This window comes from Triturus cristatus, chromosome 7 (assembly GCF_964204655.1).
Source record: "Triturus cristatus chromosome 7, aTriCri1.1, whole genome shotgun sequence".
NCBI lineage: Eukaryota > Metazoa > Chordata > Amphibia > Caudata > Salamandridae > Triturus > Triturus cristatus.
In genome coordinates, this window is record NC_140590.1 from 568,160,724 (window position 1) to 568,174,492 (window position 13,769).

A 13,769-nucleotide genomic window follows, 5' to 3' on the forward strand; every position below is an offset into this window, starting at 1 on the left:
CTCTGTACTGGGGTGATTGTATGATATTGTTCTGCATTCTGTCCATCAACAGTTCTTTTTGCACTTCTCAACACTCCAAACCATAAAGTGTTGGCAGCCATCTTGTGACTCGGATGAACCGAGTCACAAGAAAAAGGTTAAAAAAACAAGAAAAGGAGGCAGGGTTGAAACACCCTGACCCCCCAAGTCCAATAAAAACATTTGTTTTTCCGGTGGGATTTGCGTATCCTACGCGAATCCCGCTGAATTTTATTTTTAAAAACGCAGCGCGGTGTCCCGCACTTCATTTTAATAAGCCCCGGGTCCGCCACCTCCCGGGGCTTTTTTATTATTAAAAGTGTGGGGGGGGGCACCAGGCTCGCACGCTGCCCCGGTGACCAACACCTACCCGGAGCATTCTAAAATTATGGCTTGGGTACCTCGTGGGCCTCCAACCCCCAGGGACCGCAACCTCCCCGAGACTTCAATGTTTAAATGTGAGGGAGGCCAGGGGGAGGCGGGTGGGAAGGGGCAGTTTGGGTAGTTGATGTTAAAAATGTTTGAGCAACAACGGCCTCTTTCTTATTAATGCTGGAAATGTCCTGAAAATGAACATATATAAGTCGCTGCAATTTGCGTAACCAAGTCCACACAACATTACTGTACGCGATTAACAGCCATCTTATATAAGAAAATATGTTAAAGTTATGTCTGTGAAATGATAACAGAAAAATGACTATGTATAATTATTGGCAATATATTATACTACATGGGTCTCCATAAAGTTTGTTAAAAAAACTAAGAAAATAAAAATGCGAGGCCTCGTGCACTACCGCACTCCTGGGGACCGCCACCTGCCCAGGGCTACCTTAAAAAATGTGTGTGGGGGAGCTCGAGGCACCCCAAGCTGCCCCGGGGACCACCACCTTCCCAGGGCTCAGTTTATTCTAATATGGGGGTCCGTTGCGTTCCCCCGGCCCCAGGCACCACCACCTCCTCGGGGCTATCTACAAGATGGAAGGGAGGCCGCGGGGCCCCCATCCAGGAGCCTTCCATGGCCCTGGAGACCGTCACGCCCCCAAGGGCCGGGTCCAGCAATGTCCCAGGGTGCCCACCCCAGGGACATTGCAGTTTGCAATGGCAGGGCAGGAGCACTGCTCCCGCCCTGCCATTGCAAACCTCTGCTTCGCTTCATGGAAGCAAGAGCAGAAAAACTGCTCTCGCTTTCATGAAGCGAAGCAAATTTTCTTTTGGGCAAAGGGAGCTGCATGTTTGCAGCTCCCTTTGTCCAAAAGCAGTGCCGGCACCCGCAGGAGGCAGGGAGGCTGGGACCGTGGGGGCATTGAGGCTACCCCCGCGGTCCCCAACGTGAGGCCAGGCCCTGGGGGAAGGGGTCCTTGGGGCCAAAAGTGGCCAAGGGAAGGGGGGCACATGGCCCCCCTCCCGTAAAGTTTATATTAAAAAAAAGAGGCAAAGTCCCGGGGGATGGGGTCCCCAGGGCCGAAATAGGCCCCAGGAGGGGGCCGCGCAGCCGCCCTCGATTAAATGTAGCTTTTAAAAAACAAATGTAAGTGGCCATGCCCTGGGGGATGGGGTCCCCGGGACCTAAATCGGACTTGGGAGAGGGGCCGCGCAGCCCCCTTCGTGTTTAAAAAAATAAATAAAAAATGGCTATTAAGTGAAGGGGGGCCACACAGCCCACCTTCATTAAAAAACAAGCATTTACAATGCAATGGTCTCGGCAATATTATAGGTAGAGCTATTGGTATTGCTCATTATTTTTTTATCATTTTTGTATCCCTAAATAAATGGCATTGTCATTAGCTTTTTTTTTGCATATGTGATACCTATTGCATTAGCAGAGAGAGAGTGAGGTAGTGAGATAGAGAGAGAGAGTGAGGTATTGAAATAGAGAGTGAGGTAGTGAGAGAGAGTGAGGTAGATAGAGAGTGAGGTAGTGAGATAGAGAGTGAGGTAGATAGAGAGTGAGGGACAGGCAAAGCGGTCCATGCAGGAACGAAGAAGCATCTGTGGAGCCAGGACAGGGAAAAAGTGGTATCTGTGAAGACAGGGTAGGGAAAGGGGCATCTGTGGAGCCAGGGTAGGGAAAGGGGCATTTGTGGGGGTAGGAAAAGGGGTATTTGTGGAGCTAGGGTAGGGAAAGGGGCATTTGTCGAGCTAAGGGGCATCTGTGGAGTCAGGGTATGGAAAGGGGCATCAGTGGAACCAGGAACGGGGGCTCTGGGGGGCCAGGGTAGGGAAAGGGGCATCTGTAGAGCCAGGGTAGGGAAAGGGGGATTTGTGGAGCTAAGGGGCATCTGTGGAGGCAGGGTATGGAAAGGGGCATCTGTGGAGTCAGGGTAGGGAAAGGGGCATATGTGGAGCCAGGGTAGGGTATTTGTGGAGCCAGGGTAGGGAAAGGGGCCTCTGTGCAGTCAGTTCTCTGTTGGACCGGTCAGAGGGATGGAGCCTCCTACATCACTCACTCTCTATCTCTCTACCTCACTCTTTCTATCTCACTAACTCACTTTCACTGTCTCTTTCACTACCTCTCTCTATCTCACTACATCACAACACCACTCTGCTTACATCTCACTACCTCACAACATCCCTCTCCCTCACTACATCACTGTTTCACTACCTCACTCTCTCTCACTACATAACTCTCTCTACCTCACTACCTCAATCACTCTCTATCTCACAACCTCACTCTTTCTATCTCACTAACTCACTTTCACTCTCTTTCATTACCTCTCTCTCTCTATCTCACTACATCACAACATCACTCTATGCTTATATATCACTACCTCACAACATCCCTCTCCCTCACTACCTCACTCTTTCACTACCTCACTCTCTCTATCTCACTACCTCACTCTCTCACTACCTCACTCTCTATCTCACTACCTCACTCTCTCTCTCTCTCTCTCACTACCTCACTCTCTCTCTGCTAATGCAATAGGTATCACATATGCAAAAAAAAAGCTAATGCCAATAGAAATGACAATGCCATTTATTTAGGGATACAAAAATGATTAAAAAATAACGAGCAATACCAATAGCTCTACCTATAACATTGCCGAGACCATTGCATTGTAAATGCTTGTTATTATTCACTTTGTAAAAAATCGTGGCCTTTAAAAGGCAGTTGTTCACAGCTAAAGTTCGCAGTGAGCAAGGCTGTGGCGGGGACATCCGGGGATTCTGGAAGCATTATTACGCGAGGCTACTCAGGCCCTTGAGTGGACTCACTACGCCCACAGTCCAAATCTGTCTCATTAATTAATATTCATGAGCCGGCCTGTGCATGCTCAGCGCCGCTCTATAAATAACATCGCGGGCAGAGGCCCACGGTGGTGACGACGCAGCGGGAACACAGGCCTACATCTGGCCGCCTGTGGCCACCTGGGTTAAATTATTGTCAACTACAAAGGGTTTCGTTAACGTCAATTTCACTATTCCATGAATTTGCTGTTCCGTTTTGAAGGTCAGAGCTTCGAAAGAAATCAGTTCCGCCAGCCTCACAATGAATACCTGATGTGAGTCATCAGCCATACTGCTGTATCCAATCGTGAGCTTTGATGCATTCTGGGAAATGTAGTCTTGGGTTGCTTCCACTAAAACAAGTGGCGCAGCAGGCACATTATTAAGGATGCTTGATACCAGAAAAGCACTGTCTGAAAACAAGGTCTACAGTGCCAAAATGCAGCGAGCATTGTGCACCACCCTTAACCTTTTTTTATTTTCGAAATGACAACAGCAGTTGTTGCAAATTATATCTAAAGGTTTTCCACAGAGCTGCTAGGGTGACTAGAGTTATTTATGTGCAAGGAACGCTTGTGTGGTGCTGGTTAAACACTTTAGATTTTCGCGGATGGTAAATAAATTTTAAAAATAAAGAAAAAAATACAACCGGTTGCAGTCTCCCCTCATTTTTTAAGTCAGGAGTGCCCAGTGTTGGTTCAGGCTGAAGACATATTTAAACGAGATGCAGTGGTAAATAATACAAACTAAACACGACTCATTTATTTAATTTTGTATCTACCTGAACATGGGCCATAGATTTAGCTCTCTTGGACATGCGTTGGACCTGTAATGGGTGTTCTGTGGCTGAACGCCCCTGCTGCCTCCGGATCTGTGGAGGACGGGATGTATCGGGTTACCTGCTGGACTAGCCTGTGCGTGCGTTGCCACCCAGCCTGACTGCATCAACGAAGCCAAGATTTGGATGTTGGCGGCCGGGCTAAAGACTGCAGCTAGCAATAGCGATGTGGGAGGGCTGTGCTCTTGGCTCACTAGCCGCCGGGTGCCATGCCCTTTCGCATCTTGCTGCGCTGCCGCAGGCTGCCCTCCATCACTTTTCCTAGCTTAAGGAGCACTCCCCGATTAAAATGGGGGTCAGCTATGAGAAGCAGGGGAGTGGGGGGTCCAGCAGCCCCGGCGATCCCAAGCCAAATGCAGGGAAACGTCGATGGCACCAGCCCTGCAATGTATTTCAGAAGTGCTTTGTGACTGTTTATTTCTATCGGGTTTCATGCATTCCCGACAGTGCCGCCTAGACGGTAGGCATAGCGTGCACCAGACCCCAGGGAGGTTGAATCCAAGTAGCCTGATGCTCACCACTATACAATGAAGGGAACCTGGTCGCCAGTCCGACGGTCAATGTCAGAGCTTATCCTGAGTTTGAAAGTGTGTCACATACATAACGTTGTAAGCTTCATTAGTAAACCCAGGGTCGCGTGTGGCACAGCAGGCAGGGAGTATTCAACAAGTGAATTTAAACCTACATTTTCACAATCCCCAGGACCGAGATCCATGCGTTGTCCAGGTGCAGCGTCCCTAGAGATGTTCAGGCGGGGTAAATCGCGGCATCACTGTAAAGCGGACTATCGCTGGAAAGGTGGTCCGATGTAATAAAACTGCATGGGGATCACTGACCTCGTGTAGCACACCAGCAATTGAGATTTTGTCGGCGGCGGTGTGCGAATGGCATCGGATTGCGGACAGCAGCCTCTGATCTGCGCATGCATATGAGCGGGGGTGGGGGGGGAACGGAAAAGGTCTGGAGAGAGCTGACCGCAGATACAAACAAGATGGCTTACCTTACTCGTGCACAACAGCAAGAAGATCCTCACGGCCAGACGAGACGATACCTAAAAAATGGCGGATGGAAGCTCCAAAACTTTTTCGGATTCGGGGGCGTGTTCCTGCTGTTCTAAAGAGGGCGTGGCTAAAAAGTAGAAAGAACAGCAAAAAACACGCCCCCGAATCTGAAAAAGACGGAGCCTATTTGGAGGGACGGCTCTCTCCTCCAATGGCTGGCCTCCGTTTAGGAAGCCAGCCAATGGAGGAGAAGCTAAAAGAGAGGCGGGCTAAATAGCCACTCTAGAAAACAGTAAATCTCCCTACTTCCGGTTCTGCCTTCGGCAGACCGGTAGTCCTCGACCTAAAAAGAAAAGAGAAGCCCCGCACCGCCCCGCCCCCTCCCTGCACCCCTCTCTGAAAACGCGCCTCCTGGTGCGTTCTGGGTTGGGGATTAGGTCCTCTTGAGTCCTAAGGGTACTTAGGGGCCAACTAGCCCACCAGGAATTCATCCCCCAACCAAAAGTGCACTAGGAGGCACATTTGCAGAGTGGCTAAGAAAGGGGGAGTGGCCTGTACCCACCTCTCAGCAATCCCACTGTGTGAGGCTTACTGGAGGTAACAAGTAGGCTTGTTGGCCCCAAGGACCCCCAGCAGCAAAGGGGACTTCAATCCCCAACCAAAAGCATGCCAGAGAGCGGGTTTCAGAGTGGTGGGCAAAGGGGGAGTGTCCTGTTATGAGTATGTAGCAATCCTGCTGTGTGGGACTTACTGGAGGTAATTGGAGGGGTCATTAACTACCCCTCCTGTTACCTCCAGTAAGTTCCACACAGTGGGATTGCTAAGAGTTCTTCAGACGCCAAGCCCCCCTTTCTCCACCACTCTGCAGGCACGCCTCCTGGCACCACTAATGGTTGGGGGATGAAGGCCACTTTACTCCTGAGGGACTTTGGGGGCCAATGAGCCCTCCTGGTACCTCCTGTAAGTCCTACGCAGCAGAATTCCTGAGCGCTGGTCGGAGGCCCAGCCCCCTTTCTACACCACTATGCAAATGCGACTACTAGTTAAAGAAGCCTTTGCAATGTAATAGGCGAGAGTTAGAACTACTGGCATTGTAAATGTAAAAGTTTTTTACTAATTCTTTTTGGGAGTGGGGGGATGCAAGTTGTATGTAGTGAAATGATGTGGTATGTTGTGCAGTGAAAGTATGTGGATAGAAAGCATGTGGTATTTAGTGTGTAGGAATTATGTAGAGTGGGATTATGTGTTATGGAGATTAATTATGTGGTATGGTAGTCTGTGTTGTGGAGTGTTAACCTCAGGTTTAGTCTTCCTTGTTTCCATAGAAGATAACTATAAACTCAATGAAACAAAAATGAAGGAACCACTGAGGAGCACTTCTAGACCTAGTCACAGGTATGAGCAGGGCCACTGGAATTATGCGACTGTTTGGCTGCACCGACTTTCGCACAATTATATATTTTGTGCATTTGCCACATCACCCATCATCTGCTGCATAATCGGCAGATTTGAACAAAAAAAAACTTCTTTCTAGCTCAAATTGCTCAAATGTTACCAAAAATGCAGCGACAAGTGTTATAGCGTGGTGGAAGGCCCTTTGCCACCTAGAATGCTCACCTGTTACTTATTGCTAAATGTCGGTGTTAAATTGGTACTAACGGTGTGCAAACCACTCTTGCTTATTTCTGTGCCTCTCTTGCCTCTTTCTGCATTTCTCTTGCTTCTTTCTGCACCTTTCTTCCTCTTCTGCACTTTTCTTGCCTCTTTCTGCACATCTCTTCTGCTTTCTGCACCTCACTTCTTTCTGAACCTCTTTTGCCACTTTCTGCACTGCTCTTACTTCTTTCTGGACCTCTCTTGCAAATTTCTGCACCCCTCTTGCCTCCTTCTGAACCTCTGTTGGTTCTTTCTGCACTGCTCTTGCTTCTTTCTGCAACTCTCTTGCCTTTTTCTGCACTTCTCTTGCCTCCTTCTGCACCTCTGTTGCTTCTTTCTGTACTTCTCTTGCCTTTTTCTGCACCCCTCTTGCTTCTTTCTGCACCTCTGTTGCTTCTTTTTGTACCTCTGTTGCTTCTTTCTGCACCCCTCTTGCCTCCTTCTGCACCCCTCTTGCCTCCTTCTGCACCCTTCTTGCCTCTTTCTGTACCTCTCTTGACCCTTTCTGCACCCTTGTTCCCCTCTTCTGCACCCCTCTTCCCTTTGTCTGCACCCCTCTTGCCTCTCTCTGTAAATCTATTGCCTCTTTCTGCACCCCTCTTGCCTCCTTTTGCACATCTGTTGGTTATTTTTGCACTGCTCTAGCTTCTTTCTGAACCTCTTTTGCCTGTTTCTGCACCACTTTTGCCTGTTTCTGTAGTTCTCTTGCCTCCTTCTGCACCTCTGTTGCTTCTTTCTGCACCCTTCCTGTCTGTTTCTGCACCTCTGTTGCTTCCTGCTTCTTTCTGCACCCCCTTGCCTCTTTCTACACCCTTCTTCCCTCTTTTTGCACCTATTGCCTCTTCTGAACTCCTGTTCCATTTTTCTGCACCTCTCTTGCCTGTTTCTGCAACTCTCTTGCCTCTTTTTGCAGTACTCTTGCCTCCTTCTGCATCAGTTGCTCCTTTCTGTAATTCTCTTGCTTCTTTCTGTACCCCTCTTGCTTCTTTCTGCACCCCTCTTGCCTCTTTCGGCACCCCTCTTGCCTCCTTCTGCACCTCTGTTGGTTCTTTCTTCACTCTTCTTGCTTTTTTCTGTACCTCTTTTGCCTCTGTCTGCAACTCTCTTGCCTCTTTCTGCATAATCTTGCTTCCTTCTGTACCTCTCTTGCTTTTTTCTGCACCCCTCTTGTTTCTTTCGGCACTCCTCTTGCTTCTTTCTGCACTTATCTTGCTTCTTTCTTCATCCCTCTTCCCTCTTTCTGCACCATTCTAACCTCTTTCTGCACCCCTGTTCTCTTTATCTGCACCTCTCTTGCCAGTTTCTGCACCTCTCTTGCCTCTTTCTGCAGTTCTCTTGCCTCCTTTCTGCACCTCTGTTGCTTCTTTCTGAACTGCTCTTGCTTCTTTCTGGACCTCTCTTGCAAATGTCCGTACCCCTCTTGCTGCTTTCTGCACCCCTCTTGCCTCCTGCGCCTCTGTTGGTTCTTTCTGTACTGCTCTTGCTTCTTTCTGCATCTCATTTGCCTTTTTCTGCACCCCTCTTGCTTCTTTCTGCAAGTCTGTTGCTTCTTTCTGCACCTCTCTTGCTTCTTTCTGCACCTCTCTTGATTCTTTCTGTATCCCTCTTGCCTCTTTCTGCATCCTTCTTCCCCCTTTCTGCACCTCTCTTGCCTCTTTCTGCACCCTTCTTCCCTCTTTTTGCACCTCCCTTGCCTCTTTCTGCCCCCTTGTTCCCTTTTGCTGCACCTCTTGCCTCTTTCTGCAACTCTCTTGACTCTTTCTGCAGTTCTCTTGCCTCCTTCTGCACCATTGTTGCCTCTTTCTGCACCCCTCTTGTCCGTTTCTGCACCTCTCTTGCTTCTTTCTGAACCTCTATTGTTTCTTTCTTCACCCCCTCTTACCTGTTTCTGCACCCTTCTTCTCGCTTTCTGCACATCTCTTGCCTCTTTCTGCACCCCTGTTGCCTGTTTCTGCAACTCTCTTGCCTTGTTTTGCAGTTCTTTTGCCTCCTTCTGCACTTCTGTTGCTTTTTTCTGTACTCCTCTTATCTGTTTCTGCACCTCTGTTGATTCTTTCTGTATTTCTCTTGCTTTTTTCTACACTCCTCTTGCCTCTTTCTGCACCCCTGTTGCCTCCTTCTACACCTCTGTTGCTTTTTTCTGCACTCCTCTTATCTGTTTCTGCACCTCTGTTGCCTCCTTCTACACCTCTGTTGGTTCTTTCTGCACTCTTCTTGCTTCTTTCTGCACCTCTTTTGCCTGTTTCTGCAACTCTCTTGCCTCTTTCTGCACTTCTCCTGCTTCTTTCTACAGTTCTCTTGCTGCTTTCTGCACCCCTTTTGCTTATTTCTGCACCCCTCTTGCCTCTTTCTGCACCCCTCCTGCCTCTTTCTGCACCCCTCTTCTCTCTTTCTGCACCTCTCTTGCATCTTTCTGCTCCTCTCTTGCCTCTTTCTGCACTTCTTTTGTCTCTTTCTACACTTCTTGCCTCTGTCTGCAAATTCTCTTGCCTCTTTCTTTACCTCTCTTGCCTCTTTCTGCACTTCTCTTGCTTCTTTCTGCACCTGTCTTGCTCTTTCTGCACATGTCCTACCTTTGTAGGCATAGTTTGAAATTAGCATTTAAACAAACCATAGAAATTCACTGAAAAAAACAGATGTTTCAGGGACGTTATAGTTAGGAATTAGCATTTAAAAAACCTTAGAAATGCACGGAAAAAAACACAGGTTTCAAGGACGTTATAGTCAGGCTGACATTTTACTCGTACAAAACCAGAGAAATTCAGCCGTTATAGTTACCTGAGCTAACTATAACTTGCGCCCCCACATTGCACAGCTGATGATGTCACATATTACATCACTCCTGACAGGGATTTTTCAAAATGGCGAGCTACTGGATATGACTTATCGCCATTTTTGATAGCCCTTAAATGCTGTAAAATACGTTTGTAGACAGGAAGAATTGTGCTGCCCACATACCTCAAGCCACACGGGCACTGAAGCACGTAGACAGCAAACTCTGTTTTACATGAAAATTCACCTTTTATTTTCTTTGTTTTTTTGGAGAGTCCTAAAGTATACGCTGACGTGTTCTTACCATAAAGACATGCTTTGCACTTAGTGCATTTTAGAAACCCTTTCTTTCTACTAAACAAAGTTACATTAATGTTGCTTGGTTTAGATATTTTCACCATATTCCTCATGAGTGTTTATTTTAGGGATTTGGCCCATCTAAATGTTATTTGTGGACTGCGTTGCACTACTTTACCTAGTATAGGGTAATTCCTGATGATATGCCGATGTTTATTCAGAATGTTACTTAAGCTATCTTCCTGCTTACTGTAAGTTGTAATCATTCTGCATTGGTTTTTGCTATCATTATCCAATTTTTCTTTGGTCTTACTCTTGTTAAAAAGGATTTCTTCCCTTGATTTATTTTTTTGCCTTATACATTGCTGCTGTTATACACTCATCTGAGTACCCTCTAGATTTAAACCGGGTTTTCAAACAGCTCAACTCCTTACTTGTCTCTTCTTTGTTACTGTAATTTCTCATAGTTCTCAAGCACTCCCCATAGGGGATGCTCTTAATCAAATTTTTAGCATGGATGCTCGTTGCATGAAGCAACGTATTGCCCGCTGTCGGCTTTCTGTACAGCTTTGTCTCAACTTTACCATTCTTTATATGCGCTGTAAGACAATATAAATATATATATATATATATATCACACAAAAGATATGCTGAAGCCAATTCACGGTTCACTGCACTGTTTTATTCTTCAAGTGAAAAGTTGCAGAAGGAATACTTTTCCTGACGCGTTTCAGCAGTTACGCCTTAATCATAGGATTGAAGTGTACATAGCGCTCAGACACAGGTGCTTTATATCTTTTTGACCACGTGACCTCGAAAGAAAACCTACAAGTCCCAGCATACATCAGTGAAGTTCTCAAGTACACTCTGCGCTCCGGTGAGTATACATATATTCCATAGTGGTGTTTTCTTTCTTTCACCTAAAGTCACAGTCCATAAAACATTACGTGCGATGTATTCTGAATTTAAAGAGGCCACGTGCTAGTTCCAAAATGTTTAACATGTTCCGAGCACATTTTCAGCCTTCTGCCTCTTGAGATGCATTGTCTCTGCAACATGCGGAGTCCGGAATTGCCAGGGTGAAGAATTCACCTCTCCCCTCTCCCTTTCTCACCTCGACTGCTTATAATTCCTGGAAATCCATTTTCGTGCACAGGAGGCAAGCAGGTCATGCCCCCCAATTAAACATCACCAGAAATCCTTCGTCGTCGGGGGCCCCCGACCCTGCAGGGCGGCCTCAGCTGATGGGGACGAAGCTTCCCATTTTATTAAAGCACACAAAAGATATGCTGAAGCCAATTCACGGTTCACTGCACTGTTTTATTCTTCAAGTGAAAAGTTGCAGAAGGAATACTTTTCCTGACGCGTTTCAGCAGTTACGCCTTAATCATAGGATTGAAGTGTACATAGCGCTCAGACACAGGTGCTTTATATCTTTTTGACCACGTGACCTCGAAAGAAAACCTACAAGTCCCAGCATACATCAGTGAAGTTCTCAAGTACACTCTGCGCTCCGGTGAGTATACATATGTTCCATAGTGGTGTTTTCGGAATTGCCGGACTCCGCATGTTGCAGAGACAATGCGTCTCAAGAGGCAGAAGGCTGAAAATGTGCTCGGAACATGTTAAACATTTTGGAACTAGCACGTGGCCTCTTTAAATTCAGAATACATCGCACGTAATGTTTTATGGACTGTGACTTTAGGTGAAAGAAAGAAAACACCACTATGGAATATATGTATACTCACCGGAGCGCAGAGTGTACTTGAGAACTTCACTGATGTATGCTGGGACTTGTAGGTTTTCTTTCGAGGTCACGTGGTCAAAAAGATATAAAGCACCTGTGTCTGTGCGCTATGTACACTTCAATCCTATGATTAAGGCGTAACTGCTGAAACGCGTCAGGAAAAGTATTCCTTCTGCAACTTTTCACTTGAAGAATAAAACAGTGCAGTGAACCGTGAATTGGCTTCAGCATATCTTTTGTGTGCTTTAATAAAATGGGAAGCTTCGTCCCCATCAGCTGAGGCCGCCCTGCAGGGTCGGGGGCCCCGACGACGAAGGATTTCTGGTGATGTTTAATTGGGGGGCATGACCTGCTTGCCTCCTGTGCACGAAAATGGATTTCCAGGAATTATAAGCAGTCGAGGTGAGAAAGGGAGAGGGGAGAGGTGAATTCTTCACCCTGGCAATTCCGGACTCCGCATGTTGCAGAGACAATGCATCTCAAGAGGCAGAAGGCTGAAAATGTGCTCGGAACATGTTAAACATTTTGGAACTAGCACGTGGCCTCTTTAAATTCAGAATACATCGCACGTAATGTTTTATGGACTGTGACTTTAGGTGAAAGAAAGAAAACACCACTATGGAATATATGTATACTCACCGGAGCGCAGAGTGTACTTGAGAACTTCACTGATGTATGCTGGGACTTGTAGGTTTTCTTTCGAGGTCACGTGGTCAAAAAGATATAAAGCACCTGTGTCTGAGCGCTATGTACACTTCAATCCTATGATTAAGGCGTAACTGCTGAAACGCGTCAGGAAAAGTATTCCTTCTGCAACTTTTCACTTCAAGAATAAAACAGTGCAGTGAACCGTGAATTGGCTTCAGCATATCTTTTGTGTGCTTTAATAAAATGGGAAGTTCCGTCCCCATCAGCTGAGGCCGCCCTGCAGGGTCGGGGGCCCCCGACGACGAAGGATTTCTGGTGATATATATATATATATATATATATATATATATATATATATATGGTAAGTGGTAACTCTGATGCGTCTACCAACTCGAAACAGACCCAGAGGTCTTGAACAATAAACAGTTCGAGGGAAATCACCAATATTCAGATAAAGGTTAAGTGAGCTGCTAAGGACTTTAAAGCAAATGGGTCTATTGTTGGTGACATTTTGCCAGTTTGCCACCAAGCAGTGTGATATTCTTTTTGAATTCAAGTGTGGGAAAAACAGTAGCAAACATATGGAGGCTTATAGCTGTAGACTGTTACCATAACCTTCCAGGGCAGATAACGTTTTTGAATGTTGAATCCACCGGCGTGAAGTTTCCTTCCGTAGGAGATTTTACTCATTTTCACAAATGGGAAGAAGTTTCAAGTGTCACTGCTTCACGCAAAGGAGGCTTTGCTGGGGAAGAGGTGGCTTTTTATAGACACATTTTAAACTGAGGTGTTTATCAGCAGTCACCTTTTCTGGTTCATGTATGATGTTTATGTGCGTAATTTAATTTAATTTTTATATGCCATAGGGTATATAATTTCCAATATATTACATCCAGTATGTTTCAATCTGGGAAGGTTTGTTAGCTTGTTGTCAAGTGTTTGGGTGGTGATTCATTAAAGAAGTAAACCCACTGCTGGAAAAACCTTGACGATCCAAGCCTTACAAAATCCCACTCTCTTTTTCTTTCTCTACTCTTCTTTAAACACCCTCTTCCTTTCTGAAGCCTTTCTTCACACTGTGTGTTCAATGATGTGTTGTTTTGTAGCTTGATTTTCACCAAATACACCTACGTAAATATATATGCAGATAACTGCTTGCTATGTCACTTATCCTCTGCCTGTATGTGTGGATCACACTACTCATTTGTCACTTATTTTCTTCTCAACAATGTGTGCCTTGCTTACCTGGCTGCCTGTAGGTGTGGTTCACTCTGCTCAGTATGCTGACTATCGCCGCTTTTAAATCCAGCTCCAGATGCATTGGGTCATATGGGGGACCCCAAGATTCCTCCAGCACTGGACTATCATCTCCAAAATGCCACCTACAACCAAAAATATTTATTTAGTAGATAAAAGAAAGCACAGGAAAACAAGGTACCTTCAAAGAATCCCTCGCTAGATATTGTACAAGGCACTTCAAAGCCTACGTGTTCGCAACCAAGACTATGCTTCTTAAGACCATGGATGTACTAGTAGTATGGCTTTGGTGTTATAGAACATAAAAAAA

At 46.2% G+C, this 13,769-nt stretch overlaps 1 protein-coding gene across 2 annotated transcripts in view; it reads right to left on the reverse strand.

Moving 5' to 3' along the window:
• Nucleotides 1-13,769, reverse strand: part of LOC146810138 (polycystin-1-like) — a 545,091-nt gene that overhangs the window by 317,743 nt on the left and 213,579 nt on the right. For both annotated transcript variants that reach the window (XR_014966550.1, XM_085617085.1), the window contains exon 15: nt 13,448-13,584. Coding sequence is in view for 1 of the 2 variants with exons in the window: in XM_085617085.1 (XP_085473211.1) it covers nt 13,448-13,584 (137 nt within the window). In the remaining variant the exon portion in view is untranslated. The remainder of the gene's footprint in view (nt 1-13,447; nt 13,585-13,769) is intronic.